This window comes from Rutidosis leptorrhynchoides, chromosome 3 (genome assembly GCF_046630445.1).
Source record: "Rutidosis leptorrhynchoides isolate AG116_Rl617_1_P2 chromosome 3, CSIRO_AGI_Rlap_v1, whole genome shotgun sequence".
NCBI lineage: Eukaryota > Viridiplantae > Streptophyta > Magnoliopsida > Asterales > Asteraceae > Rutidosis > Rutidosis leptorrhynchoides.
This window is the reverse complement of record NC_092335.1, coordinates 631,984,404-632,000,713: the sequence shown is the minus strand read 5'-3', so window position 1 is coordinate 632,000,713 and position 16,310 is coordinate 631,984,404. Positions and strand designations below refer to the sequence as shown.

Below are 16,310 nucleotides of genomic sequence, written 5' to 3'. Positions count from 1 at the left end.
AGTACATGATAGGGTTTCAATGAGTATAAGAATTTTTCGAAAGGTCAAGGATTAATAAAGTTGTTTGGTAACTTTACTGCTAATGTGGTGGAACATGAAAGGTTCCCTATTAACAAAACGTATATATCAAGGTTACAATAAGGCTTAATCTGAAAAGTTGAAGTTGTCTGGTTGAAAGTGTGATAAAACTGGATACTTTGAAAAGAAATTGCCAGATTATTTTCGGTAATAACAATGCTAAAGGATCTTTCACCGTTTTGAAGTCAAAGTATAGCTTTGAAAGATGTAGAGATCTAAGAATGATGTCACTTATTAAATCTTGACTTGGATTCTGCTCTGTCAATATCAGAATATGTAATTGAATTTCTATGGAAACGATTGTATATCGCTGTGAGCATAGTTAATAATTTTTGAATCAAAGTTGAAGAATGTACAGTGTAACATATTAATTGCGAACTTATATATTTCTCGGGTATTACCTACCCGTTAAAGATTTCACAATTAATACTTTGTACAAAAGAATTTTTATTACCGTCTTTATGAAAATATATGTATGTATATTTTCTTCAGATGTAACACAGATTTAATGAGTTAATATCATATTAAGCTCATTTAATTTTCAGCTTGACTTAGAAATGATTAATCTCTAAAACATTAAAGATTACATAATCTTTGCGGAGTATTTCGCTAATGTAATCGATACTTCATAATTTATTCTTATTGATATTCCTCGATGAAGGATGTTGGTGCTCGTGGAACAGATTGTGAAGTTGAGGTTTGCGATGCGGATGTTGTTGGTGGTAGTAATGGTACTGTTGGTGTAACGACCCGTCAAAATCGCTATTGACGCGGCAAGTTAATTATTGATTCCACAGTGAGGTTTTGACCTCTATATGATACGTTTTGATAAAATATTGCATTCATTAAAATAAGTGACTTTCTAAACATAGAAAGTTATAAACATGTGGGCGAGTGCTTAGGTATAAGCAAAACCCCAAAATACATAAGTCTTTAATTTACAGGTTGACATCACAGTCCAATTATTTATTACACAACGCAGTTTTATTTTGAATGCAATAAACTTTGTACAAAGCATAAGAGACTCCATGTAGGCAACAAGCACATCACAGCGGAAGCATTCTAAGGACCTGAGAATAAAACATGCTAAAAAGTCAACACGGATGTTGGTGAGTTATAGGTTTAATTGCTCGAGTCATAAACATATATAAAGATAGACCACAAGATTTCATCAAAAGTTTATCAATAGAATCTACGTAACAGAGCACCCTGGTAACTAAACTTAACGCTATAGTGATAATTACCCCATTCGTTTTAATACGCGCAAACCAACGTGTCTTAAACTCAAATAACATACGTCCGTTAAAAGGCTAGCGCTCTAGCTCGGACGGGGATGTCAAGCCCTATGGATCCATATACAATTATTCGCGCCCACCAGTCCATATCCTATGTACTGGCAGCTACTAGTTACCAAAGCTAAGGGATTTTCGGTTTAACTCAGTGTAGAATTTTGTATGTACTTGTGTCTTATTGCGTTTAAAATAAATTGCATGTATTCTCAGCCCAAAAATATTTAAAGCATTTAAAAAGGGAGACTATAACTCACTGTTCAATATTGCGATTCAATATTGTAGGCAAATTGCGTAGACGTAATGATGGTAGACGACTGTATGGTTGGTCTTGGATTCAAGAACAATACCCCGAACAATACCCAATATTTCCTTATTTTAAAACGGTTTGAAACCCGAATTAAAAATTCCCTCGAATATACTTTATTATTATTAAACTTAAAATTAAAATTATAATTATAATTATAAAATTTACGTACATAAATATTTATGAAAAATTTCGTCGAGCAAAACTGACCTTTTATAGTACTTTTCGATTTACTGTAGCTCATGCGATCGCATGAGTTTTTAGTGTTTTTGCCATGCGATCGCATGACCGCCTTTTCTGTTTTTTTTTGCTAGTTCGTCGACATCAAATAGTGTTTCACGGTAGCAAATAGTGTTCACTGTAGCAAATAGTGTTTTACTGTAGCAAATAGTGTTTACTGTAGCAAATCACTGTAGCACTGTAGCAAAATACGGTTTCACTGTAGCAAATAGTGTTTTACTGTAGCAAATTGTGTTTTACTGTAGCAAAGTAATTTTTACTGTAGAAAAGTCGTTTTTACTTGTACATATATATATACATACATATAATTGTTCATGAATCGTCGAGAGTAGTCAAAGGTAATTGTATATATGTAACAGTTCTAAAATTTTGAGACTCAATCTAACGGACTTTGTTTAACGTGTTAAAATAATAAATCGTATAGAGAATTGGTTTAAATAAGTCAAAAATTTTCGGGTCATCACAGTTGGTGTTATTGTCGGTGGTACTGTTGATGCCGGTGATGCTGCTGGTGCTTGTAACCTTTGCACCATATTCTCCAAAGCCACTACCCGAGCGCGAAGCTCGTTGACTTCTTCTACTACACCGGGATGATTGGCGGTTCGGACGAGCGGATGAATAAGATCCAGAATTTGAGATAGTATATTATCGTGACGAGATACTCTGAAAATGAGAGAGAAAATGGTGTCTCGAACAGGTTCCCCGGTAAGTGCTTCAGGTTCTTCGCCAAGAGGGCAATGTGGTGGATGGAAGGGATCGCCTTCTTCTTGTCTCCAATAATTAAGTAAGCTACGAACCCATCCCCAATTCATCCAGAATAGATGATGGCTAATTGGTTGATCCATTCCAGTTACACTGTCTTCGGAATTCAGGTGAATATCCATATCGGAATAGCTGTCAGAGTTTAAGGAATTTGAACTAGATACGGGATCCATCTTGTATAATTAGGGAGATGATTTTTGATATGAATTAGATTGTAGAATTTAGTTTGGTATTCTTCAATACATAATTTACATATGTATATATAATACCAAATTCGATAAATTACGGAGAAATTTTTGGAAGATGTTAGAAAAAGTTTACAGTAACAGATACGCTAAGATATGAATTTTGTCTATACACTATTCATGCAATCAATGCAGTAAAACGTGGCTAGACTAGGAATGATAAGCAAGTAATTTCCGACAAGAAATGATAAGCAAAACTTTTAACATGCAGACACGGTCGAAGTCCAGACTTTCTAATGCATCCTAACAACTATCAGTTAGACACACTCATGCAAGACCTGGTTCACTAGGACCAACGCTCTGATACCAACTGTGACGATCGCTCCAAATCTATATGGACGAACACATCATTCATCGATTTCATTGCGAGGTATTTGACCTTTATATGATACGTTTTGTAAACATTGCATTCTTTTGAAAAGGCACACCATCAATGAATATTTAAATCAAAGGTTTTCGACATCTGATGATTTCTACATATAGACAATCACCGTAATTAATAGTTTACAATAGTACTTCCGTTGACAATGCAGTCAAAATAAGATACATGGTGATGATTTTGTGAATGCAACATTTTCTTGAATAAAGCATGCAAGACTCCATGCACATAGCTTGTATAACATGTAAGCAAACAGCGAAAGACTTCTAGGGAACCTGAGAATAAACATGCTAACAAGTGTCAACACAAAGGTTGGTGAGTTCATAGTTTTAGTGTTTCGCATAATCTGTATATAAAAGTGGATCACAAGATTTCAGTTGTTTCATCCAGAAACATTTATCAATAGATTCTACATAACAGAGCACCCTGGTAACTAAGCTTTAATGTTATAATGATAAATACCCCATTTGTTTTAATACACGCAAACCAACGTGTCCTAAACTCAAATAACACACGTCCGTTAAAAGGCTAGCGCTCTAGCTCGGACGGGGATGTCAAGCCCTATGGATCCATATACTGTTATTCGCGTCCACCAGTCCATATCCTATGTACTGGCAGTTACTAGTTACCAAAGCTAAGGGATTTTCGGTTTAAACTCAGCGTAGAATTTAGTTTGTACTTGTATCCATTGCGTTTAAAATAAAGTGCATGTATTCTCGGCCCAAAAATATAGATTGCAAAAGCAATTAAAAAGGGAGCAATGAAACTCACGCATATAAATCTAGTATTTTCAGTATTTATAAACAGTCGCATGTATTCTCAGCCCAAAAATATATTGAGTAAAAGGGATCATATGAAACTCACCTTAGCAACATATAAAGTCGTTCACCAAAATGTGACCGAAACTTGGATTACCAAATAACCGTAGATCTCAACGTATCAATATTGAGATTCAATATTGTAGGAAAGTACGTAGACGTAACGGAGATGATAAACACTAGGTTTGATTCATAAATATACCCCCGAACATTACCCATAATTTTCTTAGCTCTATCCCGCTTGAAAACCATTTTGAAAGTGACACGCTCAAGACCTCGTCGTAGTATTTTATGTATAATACTAATTAATAATATTAATAATAATAAGATTAATAATAATATTAATCTTAATAATAATAATAATAATAATAATAAAAATAATAATAATAATAATAATAAAAATAATAATAATAATAATAATAATAATAATAATAATAATAAATACTTACGGAGTAATATTAATAGTGTGAGAAAAGAACTGAAATCGTGCAATTTATAGAACTTTTTCTGAAAAAGTTCCCCATGCGATCGCATGGGATTTGTGCTTCAAGGCCATGCGATCGCATGGCCCTCTGATCCAGCTCACAAACTTTTAACTTTTTGTTTGTCGACATAATTTTATATAATATATATAATATATTTAATTTATATAATTAATTATATATTATATTAAATTCACATGCATAGTTGACTTGTAATTTTTGTTCCGATAAGTCGTACGTCATCACTCGACTTATGTCCCGGTTCCGGTTTTTCAAATGTCCTTTCGTACGTTGAGAAAACTTGTATTTTACATTTCGTGTCACGTACCTTTGTCAAAATATAGCCTTAAATTATCCCTAAACTATACCACTCAAAGTATAACTTAAACTTTCGAGTATTTTGATCATTTACTTCTATAAATCATCGTCTCGCTATTTGTTAATATATATATAATAACAATTCATTTTTATGACCAAGTTAATATTATATTTTATCGTATTGTTAAATATATATTTTTAATATTAATAACCACGTTTTAAAATACATATCGTAAGTTATTCATATATCTAATTCCAACAGTTGATATTCCTTATTATTGTATGTGTCCAAATTACGTTATTTAAACAAACACTTTACCATTTATTCCGAATACCGTTAATAATGAATGATTTCCCAAATCAACGTGGACCTTACAACAGAGACCAGCAATAATATCATAATCCTTAAGGGACTCAATAATTATCTTTTAATTCAATCGTTTGGCATAATCTTTTAACTCTGTATCTAAATATATCAATCAGATAATCAAACCAATAAGTTTAATGCACAGTATCATATACTCAACACTTTGTTACGTTTTCAAGTTATGGTATATATATGTATCTATTTACATAAAATTGTTCGCGAATCGTTGAGAACAATCAAAAGGTAATTGAATAGTTTAAAAATTTTGAGATTCAACTTTACAGACTTTGCTTATCGTGTCGGAAATGTTAAAGATTAAGTTTAAATTTGGTCAGAAATTTCCGGGTCATCACACGAAGGGTCCAGGTTCGTTGCCACGTCAGCTGACCTTGAAGACTTAAACGTTCAAAATTCCAACGGTTGCGATAATCACTTCGACATCAATGTTAATCCTTCGTTATTCGATGCAAACTGTCAAAATATCGGTTGTTCCAAAGCTAATTTATTTAATGAAAAGGGTTCCCATGTAAACGTTTTCCCAGGTTCAAATCCCCCATCTAATGTTTCACCAATTGGGTCATACGCCATACCAGATACCTTTAGCCCAACAGAACCCAACTCCAGCCCACCCCATGTTTCCAGCCCATCTCCCACTGAACAATCAAATGCGGCCCACTCCCAACTAAAACCCACCACGCTTGAGCCTATTAATTTATCTACCCAGTCCACTAACCACACTGATTCATTAGATGTTAACCTGGGCTTATCCAATCCTTGTTTTTCTACTAATGAAGTTGATAACCAACCTCCAATTCCAAAACCAAATATTAATGATCCGGTACATAATCCTACTGCTCCTTTCACCTTCAACGCAAAGAAATATGCCGATAAAAAATCTGTAAAGTCAGCAGCTCCTACTGCCAATAAAAATAAAAAACGCAAGTTATCGAGCAAGTGTTCATCCGAATCAATCTGGACAAACATACGTAGATGGAATTCCTCCTCCAAAATTTTACGGGCCAAAACCCAAGCCAGATCAATCAAGAAGAAACGGATCATCAGAATCACCCCTACAAATTCAAAGAGCCGCTCTTCCAAATCAAAAGACACACAATCATTCTCAGGTAAGTCCTTAAACTGTGATCAAATGGGATTTAATTTGGGACTGTTAAAAAAGAAAAAAATGTTTTAACATAATCACAGGTTCCTTTTTATCGAGTCTCTGCTTTATATATAAACTGTAATCATGAAGATTTTATCACTGAACATTAGACGATTAGGGTTGGATGATAATAAGAAATTTAGATGGTTTAAAAAAGTGTGTCTTCAACAAAAACCGAACATTATCGCATTACAAGAAACGAAAGCTGAAAAGATTTCAGAACAATGGATCGAAAAGATTTGGGGAAGTTGTGATTATAAATATGCTTTTAAAAAATCTAAGGGCAATTCGGGTGGGATCCTAACGGTTTGGGATCCAAATATTTTTGTTACTAACCGTGTTGTTGAACGAGATTCCTTTATTGCGGTAAAAGGACATTGGAAAGATGTAGGTACGGAACTCATTTTAGTTAACACATACGGGCCTCAAAATGACACCAAAAAAAAGCAAATGTGGTCCGACTTATCCGATATTCTGAGATATCCAGATGCAATATGGGCCATTTTCGGGGATTTCAATGAAGTTAGATTTAACTCTGAAAGAAAAAATACCGAATTTTATGAAAGACGTGCAAAGGTATTTAACGACTTCATCAAAGATAACTCCCTTCTTGACCTTCTGTTAGGGGGTAGAACCTACACACGAATCAGTGATAACGGTAGAAAGTTTAGCAAGCTCGACCATTTTTTAGTCTCTGAAAATTTCCTACAACAATGGACGAATGCAAATGTGTTGGTACTCGACAAAAAGCATACGGATCACTGCCCCCTAATCCTAAAGAACGGAGACATTGATTTCGGGCCCAAACCGGTTAAAGTTTTCGACGAGTGGTTGAATCATAAAGAGTCACATAACGTCATCAACTCAGCATGGAAGGTACACGTTAATAGCAACAGACCAGACGTCATCTTTCGAGAAAAACTGAAAAAGTGAAACAAGAGCTTAAAAAATGGTATTCCACTTCCCACGGTAAATTAAAAACTGAAATTGACGAACTCTCAAAAACCGTGAATGATTGGGAACGAAAAGCTGAAGTTTGCAATCTCAGCGAAGAGCAACATCAGAATTGGGCGAAAGACCGAGAACTTATTTTCCAAAAAGAAAAAATGCAAGTCGAAATGCTTAAGCAAAAAGCAAGATATAAATGGGCACTCGAGGGAGATGAAAACAGCAAATTCTTTCACTCTTATATCCGCCGGAGACATCAAAAAAACAACATCCACGGGATCAAAGCCGCGGGTATTTGGACTTCTGACCCCCAAAAAATAAAAATTGAGGCTTTTAACTTTTTTCAGGGACTCTTCGAAAAGAACAATTCGGATGGATGGATGCTAAATGACTAGAATGGTTCGAAACTGGAAGATCATATGGCAGAAGCATTAGAAGCCCCTTTTTCAGAAAGTGAGGTAATTGATGCCATCAAAGGTTGTGGTAAAAATAAAGCGCCAGGACCCGACGGTTTCAACATAAAGTTTTATTCGAAATTCTGGGACATCATTAAAGATGATCTTTTAGCTGCTATCAATTGGTTTTGGGATACGGGACAAATCTCAAATGGATGTAATGCTTCCTTCATCACTCTCATCCCTAAGGTTAAAGATCCACTAAACTTTTCAAACTATCGCCCAATTAGCCTCATCGGAAGCTACTACAAAATTCTTTCAAAAATGCTTTCAAACCGAATTAGAAAAATTATCCCGAGGCTAATTGGCGATGAACAAAGCACTTTTATCTCGAATAGATATATCCTAGATGGCGTTCTCATTGCCCTTGAAACTATTGACGATCTCAAATCTAGAAATCAAAAAAGTTTTATTTTTAAAGTTGATTTTGAAAAAGCTTTTGATTGTCTAGATTGGGATTTCCTTAGTTCCATTATGAAATTCATGGGGTTCGTGTCAAAATGGGTAAAATGGATCCAATCGTGTTTAACCTCGACTTCAATCTCGATTTTAACTAACGGTTCACCTACCGATCATTTTTTTCCAAAAAGAGGTGTAAGGCAAGGAGACCCGCTATCTCCTTTCCTTTTCATCATCGCGGGTGAAGGTTTAAATCATCTTTTAAAAGTTGCAACCGATAAAAGTTTTATAAATGGGGTAAAAATTGGAAACGATAAAGTTGTTGTCTCCCACCTTCAATATGCGGACGACACCATCATTTTTGGTAATTGGAATAAGATAGAAGTTAGGAATATTTTGAAAATCCTAAAATGTTTTGAAGAACTTTCGGGCCTTAAAATCAATCTTAGTAAAAGTTGTGTTTATGGAATCGGCATTTCAAATATTGAATTAAATAACTTAGCCTCATGGTTCGGTTGTAACGAAGGCACCTTTCCTTTCAACTATCTAGGATTACCAATTGGTGCTAACCTAAAACGTCACAATAATTGGTCACCTATTTTTGATAAGTTTAAAAAACGACTCGCCGATTGGAAAGCAAAAACCATTTCTTATGGGGGAAGATTAACCCTCATCAAAGCGGTCTTAAGTAGCCTCCCACAATATTATTTCTCCCTCTTCAAGGCACCCTCGAGCGTTATAAAAGATCTCGAAGGTTTGCGTCGCGATTTCTTTTGGGGCGGGTCTTGTGATGATAGAAAAATGGCTTGGGTCAAATGGAGTCAAATACTTTTACCTTTGGAATTTGGTGGTCTAAACGTTTGTTCTCTAAAACTAAAAAATCTTTCTCTCCTATCCAAATGGTGGTGGAGATTTCTTTCAAATGAAAATTCGTTTTGGGTTCGTGTAATCAAAAGCATCTATGGGGATCATGGCGGGTTGGGTTGTTTTTCAAATGTTGACAAATGTAAATTAAAAAAACTCTCGGGCCGCACTTGGTTTAATATCATTAATATCGAACAACCCCTAATCAAGTTAGGGTGTAATATTTCTAACTCGTTTGTTAAAGATGTAGGTTCGGGCAGGGACACTTCCTTTTGGCTAGACAAATGGATCGGAGACACTCCCTTATGTGACAAATTTCCGAGGTTGTTTAGATTGGAGATGGATAAAGCTGCTACTGTCAAAAACCGAATCACTAAGGATCCTGCCATTGTCACTGCTGTTTCTGTTCCCTTAACAGGGCCTGCCTCGCCACCTGTTACTGCTTCTGCACACCAGCAGGTAAATGCCGGTCCCCCAAATGTCCTTATGACAGCTTCCGGTTTGTCCGTAGTCCCCAACTGGGCATGGTCTTCGCAACCCAAATGGCGGGCCGTGGATGAACTCGCTTCTCTCACTAATTTAATCAAACATCACACTTTCTCGAACAATGTTAACCCCTCATGGTCTTGGAAACACAACGTCAATGGTATTTTCACCACTGATTCGTGTATGCATCTACTAAATTTGCTATCAATTCCTTCCCATTCTTCCGTGTTTCCCACTGTGCAAAATCCTTTTGTCCCGAAAAAAATCGAGATATTCTTATGGATAGCGAAACTAAACAAGCTTCCCGTAAGATTTGAACTTGACAAAAAAGGCATTGATTTACATTCAACAAGATGTCCGGTGTGTGATAACGACATTGAAACACTTTTTCACACTCTCGTAACATGTAACAATTCTATAGATATTTGGAATGGTATTCGAAAGTGGTGGAATTCTAGATAATATAAATTTCTCGTGTCTCCGGGACCTCGAATCATGCCATAACAGTCAATTAAACTCCACTTTTAGGAAGACAATTTGGCAAGCTATCGTTTGGATCACTTGCTACTGTATTTGGCTACACCGTAACGATCGTGTCTTTGGTAAAAACAATTCTAGTTCCTCCAAGATTATTTCAGATATTCAAACAAAAAGCTTCGAATGGATTAATAGCAGGTGGAAGAAAGGAAATTTAGATTGGCTAAAGTGGTCTTCGAATCCAAGATTTTATGATGGACTCCATTCTAAAGAAGGAATCGGTTAAGTGCAGGTTTTTTATGCCGGGTTCTCCCGCCCTCTTCGTGTCTCGGGGCTAAGTGGGGCATGTACTAGATGCTTTGTCGCTGACATTGATCAGTACTGTGTTCAGTTTCATTCCCCGGCTTGTTTTTCACAAGTTGTCTCCGGCCCATGATAGAGGTAGAGAGAATGGCTTTTTCCTACAAAATTATTCATCTTCTTAACCACTCCCTCTTGTAAAGCTTACTCTCCGCGTTGTTTTCCTCTAGTTTGTATGTAGCTGCCTAGATTGTCGAGTAGTTGTATTTTCATAAGCATTTCGAGTTTCTTTTTGCTCTTTGTAATTTATTTCTCAAGATGTACTCTTTTCTGTTTCTAATAAAATTTTATTGGCCTTTCAAAAAAAAAAAATAATAATAATTAATCTAACCACTAGCAATATTAATATATGTATGATATGTGTGATATATAAAAGGACATTGTAATTATATTTGTAACTTTCGTGTCCTCATTCGAATATGGAGTAAAAGAATAGGCACCCAATTAATTTAAAAGAAAACATGTGACATATTTCTCATATTCGTTTGAATTTAAGGATAATTTTAATATATAGATATAGATATAGATAGCTAGCATTGACAGCTCACAACTTTGAAAATTAGATTAAAATAATATGAAGTAATGAATGATGTGATGATGATGATGAATTATTATAACTTAAAGCAGAACCATGCGCACACTTGATTTATATATCTATCTCTACCCTTCTAATCGGTCCCCCTACTTGACATATAATAATAATTTTTTTTTTAACGTGATAATTTATTTACAGAACTATTCTGCCGATACTCGGTTGTTTTACACATATACTACGTAATGTAATATAGATTTATTTATATATTAATTAATATATAATATATTTAATCCTTAGAATTAATTAAATATTATATTATATTTACGTGCGTAGTAAAAATATAATTTTTACAAAAATTGCACGGTCGTGGTCTCACGACTCATGTACCACTTTCGGTTTTTCGAGCGCACTTTCGTACGTTTAGAAAACTAGCCTTTTTCGTTACGCGACGTGTACCTTTAGTAATAGTTTGATTTATTCATCAATAAATTACTTTGTAAAAATGTATCTTATAAAATTTGAGCGTCGTGGTTATTTGCTTCTATAAATCAGTGACTCGTTGTTTTCCAAAATATTTTATTTTAAATTAAGACGTTTTATGACGAGATCAATATATATATATATATATATATATATATATATATATATATATATATATATATAGAAATATAAATTTTGTATCCAAAATCTTTCATCTAACTATATAACATTTAGTTTTTCAAAACTATTTATTTTTCAAAGTTTATTTTCATTTCATTTAGGAAAATAGTTTAGCGCGTAACGTTTTTCTTTTTAAGAATTTAAATGGATACAAGTACTAATCGTTTTAAAATATCAATTGCGTCACTAGGTGGGTGTTACTACCGTATACTTAATTTGAAAACATATATATTTAATGAACACGTTTTAAATACACGTTACAACCAATATTTCAACTTACGTTTATTTATTCAAAGGCAGTTTAGATAGACAAGTCTTGTTATATGAAAAAGTGTTTCCATACAGTTGAAAAATACATTAATTGATTACTATGGAATTCCATCGACAAACATATGGAACCAAATACTATATTGTAAAGTATTTATACTTAATATTTCGTTAACGTTATCAAGTTATAATATATACGCGTATTCATATATAACCATTTAAGTTCGTTTAATGGTTCGTGAATCATTTGAATTTAGTCGAGGTTAAATGAATGTATGACCATAGTTTAAAATGTTTGAAATTTAATCTTAACAAACTTTGCTTATCGTATCGAAACCATATAAAGATTAAGTTTAAATTTGGTCGGAAATTCCCGGGTCATCACATACTTATGTCAATTCATTTGATACATCTTTCTTATATATTATAATAAAAGTAATATTAGCAAAACAAAATTAAAACGAGATGACATATCAAAAATATAACCCTTAAATTTAAAATCAAGATTGAGTACGAACCATTAAATTAAAGTAAGCAACAATATTAGACAATATATCTTCTACACATTTCATGTTTCGGCTTTATTCCATAAACATATCGTGTTTCGGTTTTATTCCGTTAACAACATCTCCTCATAATTACACAAAATTTGTAATCAATATAAACATTACACAAAATTGTCAGATCGGCATGTTAACACAACTATAATCGATCTAAGGTTCAGCGCAATAATGATTATGTGTTCATAAGATGAATCTGCTTATATCAATTGGGATTTTTGAGATTATAATAAGGCAATCTACTACTAATTTCAATATAGAAGAACCGCGTATCGGGACATGAGTAGGAGTCGCGTAAGCCAATTTCTCAACCTTCAGATACTTCGCAAATGTTATCTCTAAAAAAAAACACGTCTGAATTAAGTCATCGAATAAGGAGAGCAAAAACGCTATGGGAAACATGCTAACCCTTAGGATGCTGCATAAAACATGGGCGAGAGCAGGGATAAGGCCAGTGTTTCGAGATCCCACCGGCATACAAAGCATTGTTCTTATGCATGTGCATATATAAATACTGCCATACACACTTGTCAAACATAACACGCTCCGCAGAACTCATTGAAGGCGCATTGATCAAATCAGAGTCAAAGTGTAACGACCCTGGTTTTTCCAACGTTAATTATTAATAATTATTATTATTAATACTTGTGATTAAACGAATGTACGTTATTACATTTACATGTTGCCATGATTGCACGTACATGACTTTTGAATGCCCGAAACATCTTTGTGACACACGAAACTTGCACGAATAATATTTTCAAGTATTATTTACATTCATGATTAAGTTTTATTAATCGTTTTGATTAACTATGGTTATTAGTTAATTACTTGGGCTTTAATTGGATTTAATTATAAATTAATGGAACTTGGGCTTTAATTAATGGTAAGAGCCCACCCTACTTCTTTAGTGGACTTATTAGCCCATTTAGCATGTAAGTGTTACTTTCAAGTTTAACTAGTAAGTTAGTGCATAAGGAATCAAGTTACAAGCTCCTTACACCTAGTTCCCATGCAACACCTCTTATAACCACCTTTCTTTGTCAATTACATGCAAGTGACTTGTGGTTTTTCTTCTCCTCCCTTCCCCTTTTGCTGACCGACGGCCAAGAGGCCATTTAGTGGGGTTTTGTTTCATTTTTTTTTTGTATAACTCCTCACTTGTATTCTCTCATTCAAACACACACATTTTTACTTGCAATATTCTCTCAACTTTTTCTCTCTCTTTTCCTCTCAAATACTTGTAAGTATTATGAACTTTTCCTTCCTCCTTTCCTTGCTAAAAACTGAATACTAACACCCCTTAATCATCATCATCACTTGTTCTTTGATTATTGTTTTGTTACTTGTTGTAGTTGTTACTTACTTGTAGTTATTACTTACATGTTTTCAAGAATCAAACTTACTAGTTTCATTCTTCATTTATCTTGTTCTTACAAGACATACAAGAACAAAACTCTTTAGTTTATGTTCTACATATAATGCTTTAAAAAGATTTAAGTTCATGAGTTGTGAAAGCATACTTGTAATTCATGTTAGTAAACTTTAAAGATTACTTTCTTAAAGATCAAGACTTAGGCTTGAATCTTTAAAGTATGAAACTCATGAACTAGTTACTTGTTTACTTAGTTTATTCTTTACATTATGCACTTTAATTTCATGTTTGTTGGTTGTTATTGGTCAAGTGTTACTAGTTAACTTTGATCTCATTAATCTTGAACTAAAAGTTAACTTTGAAAGTTCAAGAACATGTAAGTAAGCTTTCTTTAATTATAACTTTGTACACTTATGTTAGATCTAGACTTTTGAGTCTTGGATCTTCAAGATCAAACTAAGAACTATGTTCTACAACTTAAGATCTTGATTTTATAAGTTTACTTTCAAGTTTGTAACTTATTATTAGTTTTAAAGTTCATGTATGTGTTGGATCTAAGACTTTGATGTAACTTTAGTTCATCAAACTTCATATAACTCTTAAGTGAGTTGTGCTACATGTCTTAGACCTACACTTGTGTCATAATAGTCAAAACTTGGTTAATATTGCTTTTATATTTCATGTATGTGTTAAATCTAAGACTTTGATGTAACTTTGGTTCATCAAAACACTTGCAACACTTAAAAGAGTTGTGCTTCATGTCTTAGACTTACACTTGGGTTATGATGGTTGAACCTTGGTGAAAATGATGCAAACACATCAACGAGAAACACATCAACGAGTTGTACACTTGAAGCTATATGCATCAAGGATGAGAACTATGATAAGCATCGAGCACCAAGAACCACAGAAACCTACTGACCCTAATGTTTTACTGTTTCTGTATCTGATCCGTATGACCTGGGCTACTGTAATTATGATTTTCAGATATCTCTGTTCGAGTAGATAACTTTTCATATAGGACTCGTCTTAATCCGAGTTACGGTTTAGGATTTATGGCCCTCCGATCGTCACTATGTCCATTTAACGTTGTGCTGAAAATTCTGACCTACTCGCACTTAGACCGTCGCCACGGTCAAACGAAGACGAGTTTGCTTCTGTAATTTTTACCACAACTAAAGGACTCATATACGGAGCCATGGCCACTGGTCTCACCTTATTTCAGTAGGTATAGAGGCCGTGGTGACTGACCGAACTCAGCCTTTTGTTTTAAACTCTTTTCATGAACGAAACTTACTTTACACCTTTTGTTTAATGATGAATGATGATGACCTTTAAGACCTTATTTACATACTTTTAAACTTTTTCAGACGATTTACTGACTTAGTACTATTTGACTTAGGTTGAGGACCCATTTGGACAACCTTCATTACTTGCTTACTTTCCGAGTCATACTTTACCGCTACTTTATCATTGTGAGTTATAGCATTCCCTTTTTACTTTAACTTATTTTGGGAACTGAGAATACATGCGAATTTTATGTTTTACATACTAGGCACGAGTACTTAAACTTATATATATGTGGGTTATACAACGGCATAAACATTCCCTTTAGCTCGGTAACGTTTAATCATTGGTTTTTGAACCGTGAACGCGAATCTTAGATATGGATCCATAGGGTTTGACATCCCCACTCGGGCTAGTAGCGCTAGTATTTAACGAGTGTTTAATACTTCGTAAACATACGCACTTGTCAAGTGTACTTTCAGGGGGTATAAACGTTAAGTTAGTTACCAAGTGCCCACGGTTAACATATACTTTATCATACTGTTTTGAAACGCTCTTTGTAGCACTGAAATCTCGTGGCCTACCTTACATACTGTTATACTTAAACTATAGCTCACCAACCTTTGTGTTGACGTTTTTAAGCATGTTTTTCTCAGGTGCTTAAGGTTGCTTCCGCTGTGTACTAGTCTTGCCGTAGACACCCGCTGCTCTAGTGTTATCACCGCATGAACTGTTTATCTTGCATTCAAACTTTAATACATTTGAAACTATGTTTTGTAACGACCTAAGGGTCACATACATTTATTCATGCTTGCTATTCGTAGAAGCATACTGTTGGTGTAAAACATTTGATGTCGATTATGACGTCACCTTTTTATCGTGAATGCAACTTCTTTTATTGCAGCATATAGTACTTAACCTTGTAATGATCCTGTTGTTGATGATTCGTACACGATGGTTTTGTACGGGGCATAACACAAAGCCATAATGCCATCGACATATGTTGGCGCAGGAAGAAGGGATAAAAGTGTTGTCAACAAAGAAGTATTTCTCCTTACAGGAAGCAAGAATTTTCCATTCAATCTCATGAGTGAAATCCTGATTATCTTTGAAACTATACCAGCCCCGATCGAGCCGTTCATAACTGAAAAGATTCTTAAAAAGATTTACCGTTAGTGAAAAATCGTGCG

General features: G+C 34.3%; 1 protein-coding gene across 1 annotated transcript; it reads left to right on the top strand.

The window, feature by feature from the left end:
• Positions 1-6,531: 6,531 nt before the first annotated feature.
• LOC139902357 (uncharacterized) lies at positions 6,532-7,380 on the top strand. The gene has a single exon (XM_071884995.1). It carries the CDS (start codon positions 6,532-6,534, stop codon positions 7,378-7,380), a length of 849 nt encoding a protein of 282 aa, XP_071741096.1.
• The last annotated feature ends 8,930 nt before the right edge of the window (positions 7,381-16,310 follow it).